Below are 20878 nucleotides of genomic sequence, written 5' to 3'. Positions count from 1 at the left end.
TACACTTCTCAGGTAACAAACTGTGGCGTCATCTGGACAACAGTGTAATGCAGTCCAGGAAAACACAGAATGTGACAACTGACGCCACTGTGGAAGTCCAGTGATACCTGATGGAACCAAATATTGACGACTGGAGGACCTACTTGAATACTGGGAGAGACAGAAATTAATTTACCCTTGTCTCTACAAGCTGGCAATGGGGTTTTGTGTACCCCAGCCTCATCTGTACCATGTGAAAGCGTGGTTTCAAAGGCAGGAGAAATAATCTCCAAACAAAGAAAAAACACTATATAATATAAATGGATTACTTTATTTATTGACATTGTTGACAGTAGTTTAATTCACATGCCTTTACTGGTGATGACAATGACATCATCTGTAATATATTTGCCTGTTTTACACTCTTTGACCAGCAGATGTTTGAACCCTTTAGTGAAAAAATTTGCTGGAAAGCTTCATGAAGCTTCATCTCACCATCACTACCAGAATGGCAAGCAGAGAATCAGAATACAAAAACACTGGCAGAGTCAGAACCGAGTAAACAGAACAAACTGGAAGGCAAGGCAAGGCAGGAACGAACTAGGAGATACTAGGACAATCTGGCAAACTAAACTAGGAAAGAGACTGGTAAGTATGGTACTGAGCTAATGAGAGATGAGTGGCAGCTGGTGCAGGGCAGGAAGGCAGGGATGATTGCAGATAGAAGACAGGTGTGTAATGGCAGGAGACACAGGGGAACCTGGTGGATGAGACTGGAATGACAAGGCCTTGAACAGAACACAACACACACAAGACAAACAGAAGAGGGGCAAAGGGAAATGAGAGAAAGGATTATGGGGTGGACCTGGAGCTGGCTGAGGTTGTGACATCTATAGTGAATTGGACATTAAGACAGCACAGATTTGCAATTTAAGTGCCAAAAGTGACGTAATCATTGGTCACTATTCATTCTTTGTGAATTTATCCCTTAGTGGTTTAGGGAAAATGAGGAATCACTCACTACTGTATCCAATGTATCCATGAACAGCCAACAGATAATTTCCCCAGAAATCATCTACAAAGGTGCAATAAAACTCCCTGGCTTACCATAATGTTCTTTTTTGTGATTTTTTTTTTGTTTTGTTTTTGTAATATCCACACAGCTGTCGAATGTGGGTGATCTTCTCTTTTGATGGCTTTGTGTGTTTGAGAAGCACACAGACTCTGGATGTTGAGGTCAAGCTCATCACTCTGAAGGTATTTTGACAACACACCTGTCATTGTGAGAATCCTGGTCAATGGCACCAAAAGAAGACAACACTCAAAGTCAGTGGCTTTGCTCAGTACCATTGTGGTCCCTGATGTGTCCCCGTCAAATGCATCACTACTCTAAATCTGATCCAATCTTGATCCAATTTCATTAATTGATTTAATTCATTAATCTGTGTATTTTTTTCCTCAGTTGTGAAGCTCTTTCTTGTCTGCAAGTAGTTCAGAACATATAAGATCAGGGGCCTCATTTATAAAACATTGCGTGCGCACAAAACCGGCCTGAAAAGTGCATGCGCCACTTTTCACGCATATTTTTGGATTTATAAAAATGGCTGCTTTGGCACTATTGGAGGATTATGCAAATGGCAGCGTTAGAATGGATTGGGTGTTCAGGGACCGGCTCATGAGCCGATTTCGCTTACCAAGAGTCGTTCTCTTGGAACTTTGTACTGAATTGGATGCCAGCTTTAGAGAGACCGACCCAGAGAAACCACTCTATACCGGCCCCTTTACAGGTGTTGACCACTCTTGGTTTTTTGGCAACCGGGACATTCCAGAGAGAGAGTTGGCGGACAGGTCGGGGATATCACAGCCACATAATGCCAGACGTTTTTGATGGCATAGTTAAAATGACACGGCAGTACATTAGGTTTCCATACACTGTGGGTGAACAGGCCAAAGCGCAATTTGCAGCCCAAATGTAATCGGCGCAATTGACTGCACTCATATTGCAATAAGGGCACCATCTGAGAATAAATTTGCCTTTGTAAACCGGAAGCATGTTCATTCTATTAACGTCCAAGTTGTGTGTGATGCAAATATGACACTGACAAATGTAGTCGCTCGATGGCCTGGCTCAACCCATGATTCGTTTATTCTTAGACACAGCAGTGTAGGGAACAGGCTTGAGGCTGGAGATGTGCGTAATGGTTGGCTCCTTGGTGAGTAAATATGTAGAGAAACTGTGCTTCAATCTTGTTAACTGACTTAACCATGCACTCCGTAACCGATAACGGTACGGTCCCTTAAAGCGCTGGCTCCTCACCCCATTCCTCAACCCACGAGTGCCGAGTAGAGACATTTTAACGACCGTCACTCTCAGGCGTGGTCCGTTGTGGAACGCACAATCGGCATGCTTATAGGCCGATGGAGATGCCTGGATTCCACAGGTGGCATGCTGCTCTACCACCCTGTGAAGGTGTGCCATATTGTGTGAGCATGTGCTGTGCTGCACAATATGGCACAGCGGAATGGCCTCCCTTTGCCCCCAGACATTAGGCCCGAAGAACCTGACCCAGATCCACACCCAGACCACCTACCCAATGCTGCCGCAATGCAGCTGCGTGTGGATGTCATGCGTCGTCTGTGGAAAAAAAAGGTAAGCTGCCAAACATTCTTGCAAGTTCATGCCTTTATTTTTTTACAAGTTCTTCCAAGCTCATAGAGATATCAGCCAAAATGGCCTTAATGTCTCTAAGTTCAGTTGTTACATTATCAATTGCTTGAATCATGTCCATTTGAGTCTGTAGGACAGCATCAGTCAGGACACGACCACAGCTGGAGGCACGGGGCGCACGGGATATGTTCTGGCCAGGAGCACCGTCATCCTCGGGCACCTCTTCACCACCGGTTGCACCCTGTACCACATGCCCTGAAACTGAAAATAAAAACGTCATTATTGTCTGCAGTATGGTTTGTTGATTTCAGAAGCAATATTTGAAATGACAAGTAGCCTCTGAAGTGTGTAGTTTGGTGCACTCTTTACACGCAAGAAAGGAATGGCCTATATTTACCTCAGTCACCCGCAGAGGCTTCATCCAGTGCCAAGTCTGTCTCTCCCTCCCGCTCAGGAACAACACCACTGACGAGGCTGTCTTGTCTCATAGAGGTCGGACGCTCGTCAATGGGAGTGAGTTCCGGTGTCCCCTGACCCCCACCAGTGGCACCTAGGCTCCGGCGGTGCGCAGCAATGCGTTTCTTCGCGTCGACTTTTATGTCTGACCTTTTTTTTTTTTTCTGGGATGGTTCTGTTCTCTGAGCTGGCAGCGTTCACTGCTGCTGTAACACGCTGCCACTCAATAGATTTCCTTTTATTGGTCATGCCAGAACTATGCCCACGAAACAATATAGCCTGTCTGGCCTCAACCTCCACAACAAGCGTCTCTATTTCACACTCAGTGAACTTTCTCTTTTTTGTTTTTCGGTCTGAACTATCCATTTTCCCTCACAAACAATTGCATATCAATATTCATGGTGGGCATTTCATTGACCATTTATGGTTAATTGTGGGAGGTAACGGGGCGGGATACGAGGCTCGTGCACGTACGCAACATTTCAAGTTGATTGTGATTTATAAAGGAAATTGCATGCAGGTTTTATAAATCTGATTATTTTTGTACGTATGTACTTTTCCTCTTTTGTGCGCACGTAACCTTTGAGTGTGGAATCCACGAACCGTTTTATAAATGAGGCCCCAGGTCTTTTAAAGCTGTACTGAGAGATTTTCCGGCCACTAGAGGGTGACAGAAACCCTAACCTAACCCTAACCACAGCAAAGCTGCTGGACTACGGCGGCTCCAAAGGACAAACCTAGCGAAGGTCCATGCATAAAGGCTAATAGCTAAGTTAAACTTACCTACAGAGAAGAGTTGCAGGTTACCAGTCTCTCTTTGCCAGATTTTTCTCCTGCTGAAGGTTACATGTCCCACAATGACAAGTGAAAAGGCAGGTAGCAAGTTTATTAGTTGAACAAGTTTACTCACTCGCTTCATCAACTCCGTCATTACGAGAATGTTTTTCAGGGATGGGAGGGGGAGAGCTCCGCTGTTAAACAGCGAGGGAGGAGACAAGCTAGTTTTAAAAAAAGAAAAGCTAGTGGTCGGTACAAGTTGGTTTTTTTGCATTGTTATGCTTGATTGACAGATATATATATAGCGAGAGAGAGAGACAGGAAGGTATGGGAGAGAGAGGGGAGGACATGCAGCAAATGACCGCAGGCTGGATTCGAACCGTGGTTGCTACAGGAAGGACAGAACCTTATAGTACGCGCTCTACTCAGTGAGCCACTGGGGTGCCCCGGTCGTTTGAAGTTTTGACAACAAACTAGAGGTGAAAACAGCAACACAGCTTGCCCACGTGGATATTTGTTTATATCATTACATGTCACGGAAATCTCCACATAGCCCGTTAGTTTCAAGATTGGTTATAGAGTCTGAAATTGCTTAGTGCAGATTTAACTACAGAACAAAGAGGATAGATAACTCTTTACATTGGCTTCTTGTTGAATTTATAATTTTTACATTTTATTGATTACTATTTAAGCAATAAATGGCCTGGCTTCCGTTTATATTACATAGATTTCAACTCCCTATGTAAAGACATACGTGTGGTATGTGTGGTCAGGGCTCCAAAACGGAAAATTCATTTAACTAAATATGCATTTAACTGATGAATTGTTTAAGCTCTCATTATGCTGTAGTGTTACTGTTAATTTATTTTTTGGGGGAGTCCAATATGGTCTCTGGATTATGCTGAATGGGATTTTATGAGATATGGGCTTTCATGGAGTCTGCAACAGTCTTCTCTTAACTATAACTTATTATTTATTTATTACTTAAGTCTGCTTTCTTCCTTTAATTGTACAACACATTGTAAAATTGATTATTATAAGTGTTATGCATTTGCATAGCATTTTTATTAAAAAGTTACAATGTGATCTGGAATAAAAGGGACAGGAAAATATATCACAACAATAATAATAATAATAAGTACCCAAAGATTTCACATCTTTTCACACTTTTTTCTTTTTTGCTGCGGCACTCCGAACTTTCTTTCCTGAGTCAGGCAAACCAATGACATCATCAGGTTTACTGAAATCCACCTTCTGCCTCCCTGACACCACACTTTCATTGGCATACATTGTACAATCAGACATTTCTACAATCTTAACTGTGTCAAACTCCTCTGCTGTCTGCTCCAGTCAAGAGATATTAATTAGAGGATCAACACGCCAGTCTATTCTCTGCTCTAGTCTCAGGTCAGCACCACAGTAATGGAAGGAGTGCAATCTGTGTTTTACATAGCGCAGATGAATTAAAATTTTCTGTTGTGTATCATAATGGAAAGGGAACTTGCAAAGGGAAGTTAATAGAGGAAGACAACAAACAATGAGACTTTCTCAAAAAAATAGTTTATGATGGGAATGTGTCCTTGCGACTAGAGTTTGACAATATCATCACATACTGTATATAGCCAATCCCCACTGCATTCAGCCATGCCACGGTGTACAACGTGTGCATGGTGTACGTGTGATTACTTGAATTGGTACATAGAGTTGAAACATTCGGTTCCGGAAAAGTTTTGGACCAGCCGCCAGACTCGTTGGGATTTTTAACTTTAGCGATAGCTGCCATATTACACAACAGTGAACCCCTTCAATCTCCGACATCAGAAAACGATAGTAAAGGTTGCTGTAATGATCCTCGGTTATAAATGTTTCAACCTCATTAGTGTCAAATCGTGTTTTTTCTGTCGCTTACGTGTTTAAAGCGGCACCAAACACTACAGTACCCATGATCCTTAGAGGGAGTTACCATGGTGACAGCACAACAAACTCGCAACGCCAATTTGGTAGGTGTGTCAAGCACATAGCGGTAGAATGGTAGAATTAGTATTCATGTTTTTCCTATGTATACAAAAAAAGTCAGTTATTATAAAGGTGTATCTGTACACTAGCCTAATTTAAAGACAATTAGAATTACAAAAAAATATGTACATATTAAGGATGGGACGATATGCTTATCTCACGGTACGATTCCATACATGATATGGGGTTCGCGATTCGATACAACCATGATACGAAGTAATAAATAAAAGTTCAATGACAACATAGTCTGACTGTGCAGAATTATGTATTATGTGAAAAATCCTTTTTAGACGGAAGGAGTTCTTAAAATTAGTTTTCTGGGGGAAAAGGGTTCTAACTAACTTTTTGCAGCCAAGAACGATTTTTGGCCGAGAGGACCCTTTGGCAATTCTTTGGTAGTTGAGAAGAGTGCCACGTATAACCATTTTCAATAGAATAAGCTTTGATATTGTTTTCTTTTATTTATTTCAACAAAGGCCTGAGTGTTTGTGCTAACCTCAGTGTTTACTTATCAATGTTATGTTAAAAAAAAATACAGGAATATTGTTACTGCAATAGCCTAGATGTTTGAAAAAACAAATCTGTACTTTCAGAGTGCAAATATGTTTAAGTAACGTTTTTGGTTAGCACCTACTTTTAACTTTCCACTGGGTATGCATTGTTGTCAGTGTTGCACTTAGGTCAACAATGAAACCGGTGCACAAAATTTGTATATGGCGGCCCCTCCCTGTAACTGGCTAAAACTAGCTTCCTAAACTGTGTAGTGTTGTATTATAGCGGCAGTAGCACTATTCAGTATTGGAGAGGCCTCCCAATGGGGTCCAAAGTATGATGGATCTGGCTGATCTCTGCATGATTTTCAGTTCAAATTTTGTTTTCAATTTAAAGTACATTTAGTTATTGATATCAATGGCATGTTCAAATATCTCTAGAGGCAATTCCTATTTTAGCTGTAGTCCAAAACCAGTTTGAGGTACAATGTGAGATCAAGTGATGGTTCTTGTCCTTAAAACACTCGTTGTACATGAGTATAGTCAGAATACTTGAGCAATGTTTCCTTCCTGCCCTGCTTCCTGTCCTTCCATCCCTCCCCTCCTTCCCCTCCACCAGGTAGTCCTGTGAGTTGGAGCTGTTATAACAACATGCTGCTCATCCCCTGTACAGTTATTACTGTATAATCATTACTTTGCGTTTGTTTGGTGATTTTATTCTGCGGTGTCAGTTTGTGTTTCGGTAAGATCACTTACCGAAGCAAGTCAGCTTAGGGGGAAATTGTGGTTAAATGTGGTTAATCGTGTCCACACCCTGGTTGAGTTCACCAAATGCAATCTACTACTGTATCTCATATTCTAGATATGATAAATCACACAAATGTTTAAATGGTTCTACCACACGAACAGAAAAGTTGTGAATGTGGTTCTGGGTAACAATTATGTTTTTACACTGTAAAAATACTTATACAGTACATGTGAAAAATACCCGCAATCAGATGAAAAGATGACAGGGAAAGATGCATAATTACTGTTTGGTTCCTCTTGTTTTACTATACTTCCCTTTTTCTGTGCTGCAAACCCAAACTAGTTTGCATTTTGTACAGACACTCATTTGGTTATATACATCAGAGGTACCAAACCAGGCTATTCCAACATTCAAATATAAGCAAAAACTGAAAGATAGTGAGTAGCTTAGAGTCTAGTGGAGTCCACTGTATGGTGGAGTATAGTTAGGTCAGGTTTGGTTAATTTTAGTCAGATCAAGTAAAACATCTCTTGAGGTAAACACAAGGGACAGTAAATCAACAGCGATGTCTGAAGACCTGTACGCCAAGCCAGACCTGACCAAGAAGGCCAAGGTTGATCGAGATGAGATGGAGGAGAGGATAGTGGACATCTATGTCAGCGCAGACAGCCTGGCATTATATGACAACCTACAGATGCAAGGAACTACACCACCAGCAGTACAGGACACTGCAGAAGACCGACACCCAGGTACTCCACATACTATCTCATACAATAGATGGGCCTCAGATTATTTTTGTAAAAAGGAAAGGTGGTAGGTTAATCATCTGTTTGTGAAAGTTCTTCCAAGTACTTTGTATTATATTCACATTTTGCAGTGCAACTTGTCCACACCCGTAGCCTATATCTATGAAAATAATCTATGAAAAGGTTTGTTTTTTTTAATTAAGTTAAGGCACTTTTATAATAACTACGATATTTTTGATAAATATAAAATACATTACATATAAAACCATTTGTTTGAGGCACCCACAGAGACAGACAGATGCTCATTGGACATTACCTGTGGTTAATGCAGATAAGATAGAATCAGTGGAAGAAACACAACTTTGTAGGCGTAGAGCTTTTTCAAAATCTGGAATCTTACCTGTTTGGGGGAAATTTGAGGTAAACATTGGAATCTATGGAAACTTTGGGAACATATACTGTTACTCCGCTACGAGAACATAGCAGAGGCATGTATCCCTCCGCTGTGTTCTTGTCTATCAATAAAAATAATATTTGGTAAAATGCCATTCTAAAAAATATGACCAAACGTCAATTGAAAATCAGTAGCAGGATCTGTTGTTGAATCTGTTCACCAACGTGTTAAATGTCAGTTTTCAGTCTATTTTCATGGCTCATTCAAATGAATGGGAAGTAAAAATCCAAACACTACAAACTCGGCCAGCTGCATCCGATCTTGGTGATTAGTTTATAGTCTGATTTTCATGGCGGTCAAGTGCTGAATAACCCCCATGTTAAAATTAAGTGGAATATTGCTTTAAGACAGAATCCTGTGTAGTGCTGCAATCCATTGTAAGTCGGAAGTCGATAGTTCCGAGTTGGTATTGCCGACTTCCGATCTAGATGCGTTCCAGTGCGTCTGCTCAGGGAAAAATGGACGCAACAGCGAAAGGGTACCTTTTGCGTCGTTATGGTGACGCCAAGGGATTTGACAGAGTCAACATAGGATGAGTTGGAGTTGGGAATGAGAACGGGTCGGCCACCAATGCTGATGATGATGGTCTTGCCCTACTGAGGATGGGTGGCTCGCCGCAGGCATGTGCTTGAAGAAATTAATTTAAAATTTTTATAGGAAGCCTGGCAGCTGCTTTCTGAAGCAACTGCAAACATCAGAGAGCTTTATGGATCATACAAGAAATCTAAGCATGAATTAGCATTTGTAGGTCCTTAGTGGGTAAAAATGATTTAACTTTGGGGATATTTCTCAATGGAAAAAAACATGACTGTGTTAGACTGCTCACTTACGTCTAAAAACATAAGTTAGAGTCAAAAAATCCTCAAGGTTTCTACCATAAGGTTTTAAATATGAGGATAGATCGCCCAGGTCCTTCTGAAGCAGACATCCAGCACCTGATATTAGTGAGGCACTGACTGAGAGATAGGCTACAATGCTGGCAATGCCATATGGTTTCACAGACAGATTCAACTGTGTGCCATCAGTATTTCAATGGCAAGAGACATCATATTTCTGGATTAACAATTGAGGGGAAGCATATACAAACTAAAGAGAAGTGGACCCCAAATTGAACTTGGGGCCCACCACAAGTAACCTTTGCACAAGAGGAAGAGAAACTACTTAAACTAATGGAGAAGGTTTGATATGACAGATAAAATCTAAACCAGTCCAGCGCAGACCCAGTGACAACGACACAATTTCATGGACAGCCTAGTAAAATACTGTAGTCTACGGTGTCAAAAGCTGCACTGAGATCCAGAAGAACTAGGACCACACAATTACCCATGTCTGCTGTTAATTATAGATTGTTTGCCACTTTGAAACTGCAGTCTCTGTACTGCGAAGTGATTTAAAGCTAGATTGAAACATCTCAAAATTGATATTGTCAGTCAAATACGATAAACTGAGAGTAGACTGAAATAGAATGAAAATAGAATAGAATAAAATTTAAAAAAATAAAAAAAAATTAAAAAACGATAAAAACAGCAGCTTTGACATGGGTCTATAGTTATTCGGGACAGAGGGATCTAGACAAGGTTTTTTGAGGAGTGGTTGGACTACAGCATGCTTGAACAAGAGGGAAAAATACCAGAGGCCAATGAACGATTGCTGATGAAAGGAAGCATGGACCAACTATGACAAAGACCTCTTTATGAAACGTCAAAGCATAGAATAACATCAAGCACACATGTAGTGGACTACATATGGGAAACCGTCTCTGTATATTGAGATTTGTTCAAAACAGTTTACAAAAAAGGTGGACAGTTCTTGGTTAGGAAGAATAATCTGATTCCTAATACTCTCTTAGCCTTATTTTAAAAAAAGGACAAAAACTCACATTTCTCAGATGAAGCTTCAACCAGAGAAGAATACTATACTGATAAATGTCCCTGAATTAGGAGACTAATATGTTCAAAGGGTGAGAAGTTGTTAAAAGTAATGTGACTGGCTGTTGCTGTAAGTTACTGCTATTCCCCCACCGTCTCCAGTTAGCATCGGGTGGCTTTGTGTAGTGGGACAGCATCGTTTTGATTCAGGCGTGACTCTGATCACAAAAGAGGTCTAGCTTATTTGAAACAATGAAATCGTGGCAAATAAAAGATTTGTTAGACAGAGATCTAACATGCAGTAAACCAAAATTGCCATGAAGTGGAGTGCGGGCAGAAAGAGAAATCGGTTTGAGAGAAATGTGAATTAAGTTCTTGGTATTATGACATTTCCTGTTAAATGCATTGCAGTTTTGCTTTGAAGGCCTATTGTTGATGATTCGAGGAATGCTAAAAACAGAGCTGAAAGGTTTGTCCGGGTCAGGAATGTGCTAAAATTGTCCACAAACGGTAATCCAAAAGAGGTGCAGAGGCCTTTAGTCAGGGGTGGAACTGGCAAATGTGGCTGAACTTTACAACACCATAGCAGAGAGAGGGTCAGGTTTAGGGTTAGGTTTAGGTTTAGGGTTAAGGTAAGGAACATCTACTGGTAAAGTGTTACTGTGTTGTTGTAAATATTAGTTTATTGCAGCAATATAAAATTAAGCCGTGTAAGCTACAGTAATTAATTGCTAGAACGACATTACCAAAGAATATAGTGCTCAAAAATTGTACATATATTACAGGCAACTGCCACCAAAACGGAATAGCAAAGTGACGGGGAAAAGTTGCAGTTACTTCCTTCTGCATTTAAATATCCTGTTGCAAAACAGATGTTTGGCTGAGAGTCAGCAGCAGGATCCAAGATTCAAATATGTTAAGTTATGTTGTTGACTTAATTTCATTGTCCATGTGCAATATTTTGTTTCTGGATAAGCTACAATATAGCACGCCATGAACTGAAAAATGTGTCTCCTTAAACTTTTCTTAAGGAGTTAGATATTTGATGATCCATAATTTGTATTATTTTAGGTATTTTATATGTCATATGTAGATGAGCACATGTGTGGACAGCTGTCTCAATAGGCTGGAATGAACAGAATGATATGCACCTTGTTATTTCCATATCTTTGCTAAGATTTCTGTGAAGTTTTTTTGCCATTACTTACAAAGAGAACTTAACTTTAGAGAAACAACATCTCACCATTACTGGACAAGACCTTCAAATTACCTTGTTGTTACTATAATACATTTATATTGGTACACAGTCTTTACACTGTTTCTTTCAGCACTGTACAGTATGTTGAGGTAGATGCTATGTTTTCACAGACAACATAAGATCAGAAAAGAAGAGATCCTGCAGAGCTGCTGCAGTGTGTCTGGGTCTGCTGTGTCTTCTCCTACTGGCTGGGATCATTGGTCTGGTGGTCCAACGTACGTTTTCCTCATTTCATCCAGTGATGACTGACTGTTATATATTGCTTGAGAACAGCAATCAGAATCTGTAAATCTGCACCTTATGTAATGTGTCTTCCTGCTTTATAAAAGGCATCTGTGTTAGATTTATGAACATTACAGCTAATGACAACTAAAATAAATAATTTGTCACAATATTTGTTTATCCACGGATAACAGGCTTTAAAGACAAAACCAAGTGGGATGTGAAGAGAAACCAGCTATTGGCTAACTATAACAGCCTTACCACAGAGAGAGAGAACCTGAACAACAGTTACAACAATGTCACTGAAGAAAGAGACCAATGTAAGATGATCAGCCACAACCTGACTGAAGAGAGAGGCCAGTTACTGACCAATCACAAGAGTTTTGTAAATAAAGTTTGCAACCACCTCATGCTGATGGAAAACGGAACGAGTCTTCTGGACAAACTTATGGGTCAGTGTCCATGATGATTATCAAGTTATTAATAGTTTCAGTGTAGGCCTAATTAATATGATTTAGGAAAAAAATTGCTGCATATCTGTTTTGGAAACCTGATTGCGCAATATTTAAAAAACACAAATCATTACATCCTCTAAAATGTCACTTGTTTTCAAGTAAAAGGCTCAAGGCAAAAGTTTCAACATTAACAGTTGAGTCAATAGCAGATTTTGCTTTCATGCCATCATTCTGTCAGAGTAGGTGTCACATTTTTCAAATGTTGGCTCATTTTGGAATGAAACTCTTCATCAATTCAAATGCCTTGTGAATATGATTCCCCTGATAGTGAAGCAAAAAATTGATTGAGCAGGATTGATCAACTATTATGTCAAAGTGAGTAAGGGCCTGTGTTTAAAAAGCAGTTATTTCAAAAATCAATTTTGATTTTTTTTATTTATTTATTTGTGCACTGTGTGTCGGACTACTGTTTTGCTCTATTTATGTCTTATTGAGAGATGTCATGGTGTGTTATAGAACAAATAATAGGTTGTCCTGAAGGCTGGCAAAGATTTGGCTGCAGTTGTTACTACATATCCACTGAGGAGAAGAACTGGGACCAGAGCAGACAGGACTGTCAGAGTAGAGAAGCGGACCTGGTGATCATCAACAGCACAGATAAACAGGTGATTGGGAGGGGAATCATAGCTCAAATAATCAAGGTCTGTACCCACATAATCATTCATGCCTGAAACCAAGTCTGTCTTCATCCTCTGTAAACAGAAATTCATCATTGACATGAGCAAGTGGGGATACGTTTTGTCAGTTATTTTGGATTTAATAGAATGCCTCTTGATTTCAAATGCAGAACTTTGTCCAACGTTTCAACAAAAGAGTTTGGATTGGTCTGACTGAGAAAAAAAACTCCTGGACTTGGGTAGATGGCACCACACTGACCTTACCAGAGTAAGAGATTTCACTATTTCCAGAAAGATTTTAAAAATACCAATGCCTCAGCAATAGTATAATCATTTCATAATAGTTTTTATATGTTAGCAATGGTAATAGTCTCAATATGAAGGACAGCCGTTTCTTCCTGCACTACCAGTATTGGTGACCTGGATGCAGACTGGAAAACTTGATTTGTGATGAGGTCTTACAAGCTGACTGTGACACTCTATTTCATAGGTTCTGGGCAAACAACGAGCCTAATGGTCAAGATGAAGACTGTGTGGAATACTACCCTGGGCTGAAAGGCTGGAACGACTTACCTTGTGATTCAAATAAACTTTTCCTTTGTGAGAAGTTCTTTCAGACAGTGACATTTAGAGCAGGCAGGGTTTAGTTGTAGTCAGGAATGCTGTTTGAATGTGTTTGCTGTGCTGTGAATGAAACCATAGATTATTTCTTGCAGTGATCGCTTCACTGCTCTAATTTACTGATCTCATTTGGATAAAAAATTTTTGCAACTGTCTTCTAATTTAAGAAGCTCACAGCTCTAAGAGTTGTGATGTGGCCTCTTCTCCTGAAACTTAATTCATAATACTTCCAATAAATAATTGTTCAATTTTACAGGGATGACGAAGAGGTCTTAGTGCTTAGAACATGAGTTGTACAGTTTTTGTTTTTTTTGAGTAACTAGGTCATTAGCAAGCTAATGGCCAACAGAAGCGAACTAATGAACGAAAAAAAGTTTTCTGTTTTTTCATTCTTTACTTTTTGTCTTGTTGCCTGAATTTGAGCCCTTCTCTTAAATACTTGTTTTAGAATTGCCTGAAATGGTTGCTGATTTCTTGGGCAGTCATGTTCCCCAACCTATATCAAACATCTAAAAAATAAATGATGAAAGTGCAACCAGCTCAACCATAACACCTATGGAAAATATCACAGGAGCTGTTCTTTACTGACCAAGGTGAATGCTTTCCCATTTTTTCTCCTAAGATAGTCATCATATGCTGATTTTGCAACCATGGCGATGTCCTCTGACATGTGACAGTATCTGATGCCCATGCCATGTGACTTGTTATTCACAAACTGTTCATTCATTTATTATTTAGTTTGTTCAGTGTTATCGTTGCTTAAAAAGGCTTGATATCCATGAAAAATAACTATATAAAAAAAAATCTGTCATCCCATGGCTTAAGGATTTCAGCTACAGGAATGGCTTAAATGGAGGTTTTAGTGTCATGTTCTAAATGCTGCTTCGGGTCTTTATACCCTACCAACAAGCAATTCTGGGGCACTGAAGCACTGCTCCCTGACGCCTTTGTTTGTGCGACAGCAATGTTTTTGCAACAGGCGGGTTTATTTCAGTTCATACATTTGACCTCATATACTGTACATCAAGCAAGCAGATTCCAGATGCTTTAGAGGCAGGACAAGGAAGTGGCCCAAAAAAGGGGAACAGGAGTGTGAGAAGAGCAGTGGTGTATCCAACAAGAGTGTTCATCAACAGCAGATAATCTCATAGTCTTTGATCCCATGAGACTGAAAAATAAATATGAGATCTAAATAAAGATATAGCAAAAATGAAACGAACTGCTGCCCATCCTCAGGTTGTGATGAATGAAATGAGTGTTTTGTGCACTTGTTGAACTCTGGAGAAATCATGCCACTTTAAGACTGCTAAACTCCCTTTACTTCACTTAAGCTGAGAACACTGAGATGAACTGACAGACAATGACACCCACTTTCTCTATGACTCATGACGTTGTTGGATACAGCAACAGAAAGTGACACTGATTGCCCCTGTATGTTTCATTGTGTATGCATATCTCAAGCTAATTCCTGGATTCACCGTCCCTATTCATTTTTGGCTCTCGGGGCTTTAGGTAAGGCTTCTTTATTTATTTTATTATCTAAAAAAGGTAAAAAAAAATACAGAGCATTTTAAATTATTTTACTATGCAATAGCCACTAAAATAAAAGCTTTTATAAGAACCAAAAGTTCAGGATCAGTGTGTTGATAATAAAAATACGATGTGGGACTTTCAGCTGGTTTTTGGGTGGGGCAGCCTCACCAGAGCCAACCTCTTGCCCGCTGCTTGGATTTCTTCACATCATTCTCTAAACTATTTGTTACACAGGTTTTTGAATTAGGATTCACATTTCAAGGTGATCCAACAAGCAGTGATGGCTAAGAGGCTGATCAATTCGCCAATGATGTCCATGGATATTGATGACAGTTTTAAAGAATACAGGCCGACAAGAGCTGAGCAACTTTCAGGTATAAATATCTGCATTGCTAAACACACAAACACAAATGGAGACATATACAGAATTTTCATATGAGGGGTTATACTGCCTACTGTAAGTATGCTTTGGTTTGTTTTTGTTGACTTTCATGGTTTAGGGTATCTGTTTAGAGAGAGACCTCTAAGAGCTGCTGCAGTGTGTCTGGGCCTGCTGTGTCTTCTCCTACTGGCTGTAATCATAGGCCTGGCAGCACGCTGTGAGTTGGACAGTACTTTTTCAATAACTTGTCCAGATCTCTTAGTGGTGCCATCAATACTAGGATGTGCTTTACTAAATGGTGTATAATACATTATGCATTTGTCATTTTGCAGGTTCCCGAGGAGAGGGAAACCAACAAATAAGTTACAGTGCTATGACCCAAGAGAGAGAGAAACAATACCACAACCTGACCAGAGAGAGAGACCAGTTACAGACCAGCTACAACGACCTGACCAGAGAGAGAGACCAGTTACAGACCAGCTACAACGACCTGACCAGAGAGAGAGACCAGTTACAGACCAGCTACAACGACCTGACCCGAGAGAAAGACCAGTTACAGACCAGTAACAACGACCTTACCCGAGAGAAAGACCAGTTACAGACCAGTAACAACAACCTGACCAGAGAGAGAGACCAGTTACAGACCAGTTACAACGACCTGACCAGAGAGAGAGACCAGTTACAGACCAGCTACAACGACCTGACCCGAGAGAAAGACCAGTTACAGACCAGTAACAACGACCTGACCAGAGAGAGAGACCAGTTACAGACCAGTTACAACGACCTGACCAGAGAGAGAGACCAGTTACAGACCAGTAACAATGACCTTACCCGAGAGAAAGACCAGTTACAGACCAGTAACAACAACCTGACTAAAGAGAGGGACCAGTTGAGAGAGACTATCTCACATTGCCAGTCGAAAGACAGAGACCAGCTACAGACCACATGCAACAACGTGACTCAAGAGAGACACCAGCTGCAAGAGGAGGTCGAAAGGCTGAAAGAGAAGATAAAAGGCACGAATAATAGAAAAAATATGGGTAACACTTTATAATTACCATCATTAATAAATGGTAAATTGATAGTTAATTAAACTTTAGTTAATAGTTATTTTACTGTTAACAAACAATGAAATGATCATTAATAATGTTTACTAATTATTAGTAATGCTATAATTTATGTTATTTTATCATTAGTTTGTGTAATATAAAATAATTTAAATTATATATTGTATCATAGCTGATAAGAGACGGTAAAAAGGGTAAAAAGCTATGATACAATATATAATTTATAAACAAATTATTTTGTATTACACAAACGAATGATAAAATAACATAAATTATAGCATTACTAATAATTAGTAAACATTATTAATGATCATTTCATTGTTTGTTAACAGTAGAATAACTATTAGGCCTAACTAAAGTTTAATTAACTATCAATTTACCATTTATTAATGATGGTTATTATAAAGTGTTACCAAAATATGTTTTACTGTATCAACAAAATGCTTCTTGGGGGTGTTTGGATGCAATTGTAACCAGCTGAACTCAAATCCAAATCTGCATTATATTGGAATGCTCTGGGTCATATTATACTTAAATGCATATTAAACCTCGTGAAACGTTCACACCTGTGTTTTCTAGAGCTGACCACGCAAAGATGCCTGCAGGAATGGAGAGAGTTTGACGGCAGCTGTTACTTCCCCTCTACAGACAGTAAAACCTGGAACGAGAGCAGGCAGGACTGTCAGAGCAGAGGAGCTGACCTGGTGATCGTCAACAGCAGAAAGGAACAGGTGAGGGAGGGGGTGGAAAGATTCAGACTAAAGATTAAAGTTAGATGTTCTATAGAGGTTATATGTGGATTGGAGATGCATTTCATTTACAGCTTGTGGCTAAATGCGTCTCCGTTTAGCTGATTTGATCGTCAGTGCATCTTGGGTGCATTCACACCTGGATTTGATGCGTTTTTCACTACCAGATTACAGTCCGATCACACGTTAAAGGCAGGTTAAAGCCACCACAGTGTCTGTCACACTCTATCCTGTTCAGTAAAGCAGAAAGTCCATAGAAATATTCTTTATAAAAGAGGATGTGAGAGAGAGACAGTGGCTACGTTTGCATGTAGGCTACAGAATATTCTGTTCGTAACCTGTTTTTTTTTTTTACGTTGACGCATGTAAACTTCAGAACTTACAATAAATTATGAAATATGAAATAACCTGCTTAGGATGCCTGGCTTATACAGTTTTAAACAAAGCAGATTCAGTCCTCTTTAAGTTTGACCAAAAAGTGGGCCAGCTGAAAAGGCACTGATTTGTTTTACCTGAGCTCCAGTGTAGTGATCTCACGTCATCTGTGTATGGCAGGCACAGAGGATCAAGACAGCATTAGGTGCTTCCTCATATCCCGTAATCACCATTGTAGCCCTCTGCATATCCTTGGCACGAACCGCACGCCACACAGGTCTCCTTGGGTTTGAGGTGGTCACACAGCCATTTCTTTTCAATCCTGTCAATTTAGACAGAATAACGCACATGGTATGGTGTGGTCAGTTTCACAGCTGGCCATTTCATGCCCAATTAGCGTGTGTAAACATTCTACTCTAACTAGCAAAATCCTATTTCATATCGACCAAATTAAACAAAAGAAACTCTGCTAAAAGAAGTACAGCATAGAGAAATGTTTCACATATATTCCGACATCATTCGCCACAAACAAACTGCGTTTAGAACAACTTATTAACACTTTTATAAGCATAAATGGAGCTGAGCTAATGAAACTAACGTACATACGTTACCATCTCTGCTGCCATCCTGTGACAAAGCGACAGGATTCTGCAGCGCGCGAGACCTCATGACTTGACCACGACCTTCGCTACTAAACGATGCCAGGTTTTATATTATTTATTTATTTATTTAAAAGGGACAATGCGCAGTTCAAACATAAATGTCACCATTTGATGCACTTTACCAGATTATAGCTGCAAGATAATTCGCATCTGTAGTCCCTTGGCAGGTCAAAGCAAAGAAACAGCACAATAACAAACAGTACAGCGTAAAAACAACATACAAAGTTATACAAAAAAGAACACACAAGACACAAAATACAATACTACATAAAAAAGTACATCACAAATGTATGCTTGTCAAAAAAAAAAAAGCAAGTCATGAAGACCATAAAATAGAATATCAAAATGAGTACAGAGCTAAATTGTAAACATTTTTTTAACATGTTTCTTAAAGTTCAAATTTGGATCCAGTATCACGCCAAGATATTTAAAATCAGTGACTATGTAAATCCTTTCACCTTTGGTGAGAATATGGTTTTAGAGAAAAACATACCTTTTGTCTTTGAATATAGAAACACATTTTAATACTGTATTTTTATCCCTGCTACACAATGATATATTAAACATAACCAGTTATGCTAATTAGGACAATAATTCACAAGCAAATAACATATTAGCAAATATTTCTATGTCAATATACTGTTCTTCACATAACACAATATGAACTCTGTACCTTAAAGTATTAAGGAGTTATAGTATTGTTCTTGAGTTAACTGTGTTCACCAGAGTGTGTCCACACAGATAGACACCATCTTGACAACATGACATCCTGCCTACCATAGAGGGACAGGAAAGGTGTGACAGTTCTATCTGTATGTGGGAATGTTTTGTTCACTATTTTATTCAAGGCAACCATGTTACTCAATCGCAGGTTGAGTAACATGGCTGTATCAAAGGTCTAACTGGAACAAAAATAGGCAGTTACTCTGTGCATGTAAACATAGCCACTGTCTGTGTGCCTCATCGACTGCCTAAAGTCTTTTCTCTGTGTTATTTTTCAACCTCAGTCATTTCTCAAGGGCTTGCACGACCGAACGTGGCTTGGTCTGTCTGACTGGCACACAGAAGGGGTGTGGAAGTGGGTGGATGGATCCAATATGACCGACGGGTAAGAAACTGATGTAGAATGGGACCATCCTGTGACCCAAAATGAAGACACTTTAGAATGGTGGTGTCTCTGTGTTTCTACACAGCTGGAGATAAATGTAGTGTAATGTGTTGGATGAGCCAGTGTAAAGGAACAGCCCTGCTTTAGACACCCAAAATGTAACTATTTGCCCATTCAACAGAATCTGCCCACTCGAATTAGTTTTTTCCCTTTTCTTTCAGTAATTCTGAGGCTAGTAGGGACGAGGATTAGGGCCACATGTGAAACATTTATTTAAATTCTGAGATTAAAATCAGAATTCTGAAATTAAAGTCAGAATTCCCAGAAAAAAGTCAGAATTCTGAGAATAAAGTCAGAATTGGTTCCCCTCCTGTATGACGCAAAGTGACTTTCTCACTGAAGTGGGTGCCTTACAGGTACATAATTCTGACTTTAATCTCAGAATTCTAACTTTTTTCTGAGAATTCTGACTTTAATCTAAAAAAATTCTGACTTTAATCGTTCTGACTTGAATCTGAGAAATTCCGAGTTTTTTTGGCATTCATGTTCAGGATGTCTGTGGTGTGGAGATGGCTGAAGTGTTCCACTTGGTTGATCCTATCCTGCAAAATGAAGCTACGCGGTTCCTTGCCTAAAGTACAATTTTCCAAAGTTTTTTTTTTCTGACTTTAATCTCAGAATTTTTTAATCTCAGGAGTTTTTTCTCCACCTACAGTGGCCCTAATACGCCGTCATACCCCTTTGGCTGACATATGAATGGGAAGAATTTGGACTCAAGAATTTTAAGGAAGTTTAGGATTGAAATTCAATTAAAAAGCCAAAATATCAGTGTTGTCCTTACCCCTCTGTATCTCAAATAGGTTCTGGGCACCGGGTGAGCCTAATGACAGTGGAGGAGAAGACTGTGCAGAGTTGGTAAGAAGACTGGACGCATGGAATGATCTGCCTTGTTCTGAAAAACGGGATTGGATTTGTGAGCAGGTCATTAAGTTATGATCTGAAATCACATCCTATTTTGCTGCTCCTCTAAAAGCAGGAGCACGTATAGAGTTTTATACCTACAATGAAAGCTATATGACTGATTTTTCCATGGCACATTGTCTTTAGAAAAAAAACCTCTTAGCTTGGGAGAATATTTTTGTTTTGAATATAATACTGTCTCTCTTTAGTAAATAGAGTCTATAAGTTGTTTTTGTCGAGCTTACAATTGTTAAGACTCCATCTGCATTAATATGTAGTAGTTTGAGATAAGTGTGGAATTTTTTATTTCCTATACAGCAGAGCTAAAGCAGCCTTGTATTATTTGCATGTTTTCCCTTCATAAATAAATGTTCTCAGAAATCTAACCTCGGCCATGTGTTTGTCTTGCTTGATTATGAATAGTTGATTCTTGACTAAAACATGGTCGAGACGGAGCTTTACAGTGCCAATGTAATTTTTGACTAATTGACCAAAAAGGAATGAATTTAAAGAAAATCTTACTGAAACGGTAATCTCTGATATACTATAGATGAGACTTTAAACAACAAGAAACACCATTATGAGATAAGAAAAGGTGCAATTTGA

At 39.4% G+C, this 20878-nt stretch overlaps 1 protein-coding gene and 1 long non-coding RNA gene across 4 annotated transcripts; one reads left to right on the top strand and one right to left on the bottom strand.

Annotated features, from left to right (window-relative positions):
- Positions 1-2686: 2686 nt before the first annotated feature.
- On the bottom strand, positions 2687-18173 carry LOC139655508 (uncharacterized). Its single transcript, XR_011696067.1, has 4 exons — positions 18145-18173; positions 17680-17864; positions 16985-17076; positions 2687-2908 (listed from the first exon to the last, which is right to left on the bottom strand). It is a non-coding gene; the product is annotated as an uncharacterized lncRNA (long non-coding RNA).
- Positions 7521-20624, top strand: LOC139655507 (CD209 antigen-like). 3 transcript variants are annotated; one of them, XM_071532942.1, is made up of 7 exons: positions 7521-7884; positions 11572-11676; positions 11878-12063; positions 15741-16367; positions 16998-17149; positions 19212-19312; positions 20173-20624. In XM_071532942.1, the coding sequence occupies exons 1-7, from the start codon at positions 7701-7703 to the stop codon at positions 20306-20308; spliced, it is 1491 nt and encodes a 496-aa protein (XP_071389043.1). In that variant the 5' UTR covers positions 7521-7700; the 3' UTR covers positions 20309-20624. The 3 variants fall into 3 exon arrangements, with proteins under 3 accessions (XP_071389043.1, XP_071389045.1, XP_071389044.1); XM_071532944.1 differs by lacking the exons at positions 7521-7884; positions 11572-11676; positions 11878-12063 and adding exons at positions 14885-14948; positions 15204-15343; positions 15470-15568 and having other exon boundaries at positions 15684-16367; XM_071532943.1 differs by lacking the exons at positions 7521-7884; positions 11572-11676; positions 11878-12063 and adding exons at positions 15055-15343; positions 15470-15568 and having other exon boundaries at positions 15684-16367.
- The last annotated feature ends 254 nt before the right edge of the window (positions 20625-20878 follow it).

Source organism: Centroberyx affinis, unplaced genomic scaffold, assembly GCF_046629955.1.
Source record: "Centroberyx affinis isolate AG114_WGS23_722 - 3 ecotype Tasmania unplaced genomic scaffold, CSIRO-AGI_Caff_v1 ptg002290l_1, whole genome shotgun sequence".
Classification (NCBI taxonomy): domain Eukaryota; kingdom Metazoa; phylum Chordata; class Actinopteri; order Beryciformes; family Berycidae; genus Centroberyx; species Centroberyx affinis.
This window is presented reverse-complemented; position numbering and strand designations above follow the sequence as displayed.